The sequence below is a fragment of the Aegilops tauschii genome, chromosome 7 (genome assembly GCF_002575655.3).
Source record: "Aegilops tauschii subsp. strangulata cultivar AL8/78 chromosome 7, Aet v6.0, whole genome shotgun sequence".
NCBI classification, from domain to species: Eukaryota; Viridiplantae; Streptophyta; class Magnoliopsida; order Poales; family Poaceae; genus Aegilops; species Aegilops tauschii.
In genome coordinates, this window is record NC_053041.3 from 504,637,956 (window position 1) to 504,640,528 (window position 2,573).

At 39.3% G+C, this 2,573-nt stretch overlaps 1 protein-coding gene across 1 annotated transcript; it reads right to left on the minus strand.

Moving 5' to 3' along the window:
* Positions 1–1,361: 1,361 nt before the first annotated feature.
* On the minus strand, positions 1,362–1,700 carry LOC109780273 (large ribosomal subunit protein P2B-like). Its single transcript, XM_020338863.1, has one exon. The coding sequence runs from the start codon at positions 1,698–1,700 to the stop codon at positions 1,362–1,364; it is 339 nt and encodes a 112-aa protein (XP_020194452.1).
* Positions 1,701–2,573: the final 873 nt, after the last annotated feature.

Sequence of the window (2,573 nt, forward strand, 5' to 3'; positions counted from 1 at the left end):
AATACATGAAACATTTTTGTGTACTCGTTGAACATTTTTTCAAATACATGATTAACATTTTTTTCAAACATATTTTTTTGGTGTCAACTTTTTTTCATACACATTCTATATTTTTTGTATAGATAAGGAACATTTTTTCAAATACATGATTAACATTTTTTTCAAACATATTTTTTTGGTCTCAACTTTTTTTCATACACATTCTATATTTTTTGTATAAATAAGGAACATTTTTATACACACATTTAACAATTTTTAAATACATGCTTAACACTTTTTAAAACATATTTTTTATGTCAAATTTTTGCATATATATATTGTATATTTTTTGTATACATCAGAAACATTTTTTTATACACGTTTAACATTTTTTAATTACATAATTAACATTTTTTTTAAACATATATTTTTATGCCTACTTTTTTTGCAAAAACAATTAGTCCACAGCGAGCCAATTAGCTCCAGTCGGCCGACAGCTGGCCGACAGGACCCAATCAGCCCACAGTGGGCCGACAAGGGCCAGTCGGCCAGCTGTAGGCCGACTGGAGTCCAATCGGCTTGCTGTGGGCCGACTAGGGCCAGTCGGCCTGCAACAGGCCGACGGTGTATTATTTTTAAATTTTTTTATCCAGCGTAATATTTATGAAAATTAATTAAAAAAATGTATTATTTTAAAAAATAGCCATAGAGGACACTAAAAAACTAAGGGAAACGCTTGGCTTCAGCCGCGGATCGCACGCGGATGTCTGCTGCCTCGTTCAAGCAACATATGTCAGGCTCACCTAGCATTATCGTCCATGCAACGCTTGTTCTGCGTGGGCTCACAACTGAGCCCTTGTTGCAGGATCTGGATCCTCAAGGGCAGTCGTCTCCCGTGCTCCTCCCAAGCTAATGGACCAGATAAAACGAATATCCAACAATTCAAGAAATACCCAGCTGTACTTAGGGGGAAGAATAGTTATGTCACGTGAATGTCAGGAATACTTCTCCAAATTACTCTGGCAGCCGCATTGTGCCGTGATGTTTCAAAACTTGATCACGAGTACGAGCGGTGAGAACGTCTTTGAACATAAAAAGTAGCAAACGAAGTTAAGATCAGTGGCATAATACGTATCATAAGATTTAATCAACACTCAAAACAGCCATCAGGACACTGTTATATATGTTTCTAATCTCAACAACATCTAAAATCTCCCAATACATATATTACGCTCCTAATAAAAAAAAGTACTACCACCAAACAAAATACAGCAAATTACGCCCTAAAAAAAAGCACATCAGACTACGGATACACAGATACTACTAGCTACGGTAAATAGCCGGTGTCGGTGCAGATCGATCGGCACGGCGCGGTGGGTCGTTCAGTCGAAGAGGCTGAACATGTCCAGGTCCTCCTCCTCCTCGTCCTCTTCCTTCTTCTCCTCGGCCTTCTCCTTCTTCTCCTCGGCGGCGTCACCGGCGGCGGCGGGGGACGCGCCCATGGCCGCACCGGCGCCGCCACTGGGCGCGAAGGCGAACTTCTCCCTGCCGGCGGCGAGGAGCTCGGCCAGGTCCTTGCCCTCCACCTCCTTGAAGAGGGCGTCGAGCTTGCCCTCCTCCACCTCGGCGCCCACGGAGCCGAGGATGGCGCGGACGTCGTCCTTGGTCGGGCTCGGGTTGCCGCCCAGGGTGGCGAGCAGGTACGCGGCGACGAACCTCATCTCGAACTCGAAGCAAAGGCGCCGGCGCGCGGGCTAATTTTTTTAAATAATACATTTTTTTTATTAATTTTCATAAATATTACGCTGGGTAATTTTTTTTCAAAAATAATACACCGTCGGCCCGTTGTAGGCTGACTGGGCCTAGTCGGCCCACAACAGGCCGATTGGACTCCAGTCGGCCTACAGCTGGCCGACTGGCCCCTGTCGGCCCACTGTGGGCTGATTGGGGCTAATTGGCTCGCCGTGGGCTAATTGTTTTTGCAAAAAAGTAGGCATAAAAAATATATGTTTAAAAAAATGTTAATCATGTAATTAAAAATGTTAAACGTGTATTAAAAAATGTTCCTGATGTATACAAAAAATGTACAATATATATGCAAAACATTTAGACTAAAAATATGTTTTAAAAAGTCTTAATCATGTATTTAAAAATTGTTAAATGTGTGTATAAAAAATGTTCCTTATCTATACAAAAAATATAGAATGTGTATGAAAAAAAGTTGACACCAAAAAAATATGTTTGAAAAAAATGTTAATCATGTATTTGAAAAAATATTCCTTATCTATACAAAAAATATAGAATATGTATGAAAAAAAGTTGACACCAAAAAAATATGTTTGAAAAAAATGTTAATCATGTATTTGAAAAAATGTTCAACGAGTACACAAAAATGTTTCATGTACTAGAATGAAAGGTTAAACGTGTATAAAAAAATGTTCCAGCTCCAGATCCGGTATGGGAGCATCACGGACCTAAGTATGATTGGTTGCTCTTTTTTTATGGAACTGGAACATTTTTTTCAAACATATTTTTTTGGTGTCAACTTTTTTTCATACACATTCTATATTTTTTTAATAGATAAGAAACATTTT

Excerpts from the sequence above, each read along its gene's own strand:
- LOC109780273 (XM_020338863.1), bottom strand. The coding sequence starts at position 1,700 with ATGAGGTTCGTCGCCGCGTACCTGCTCGCCACCCTGGGCGGCAACCCG.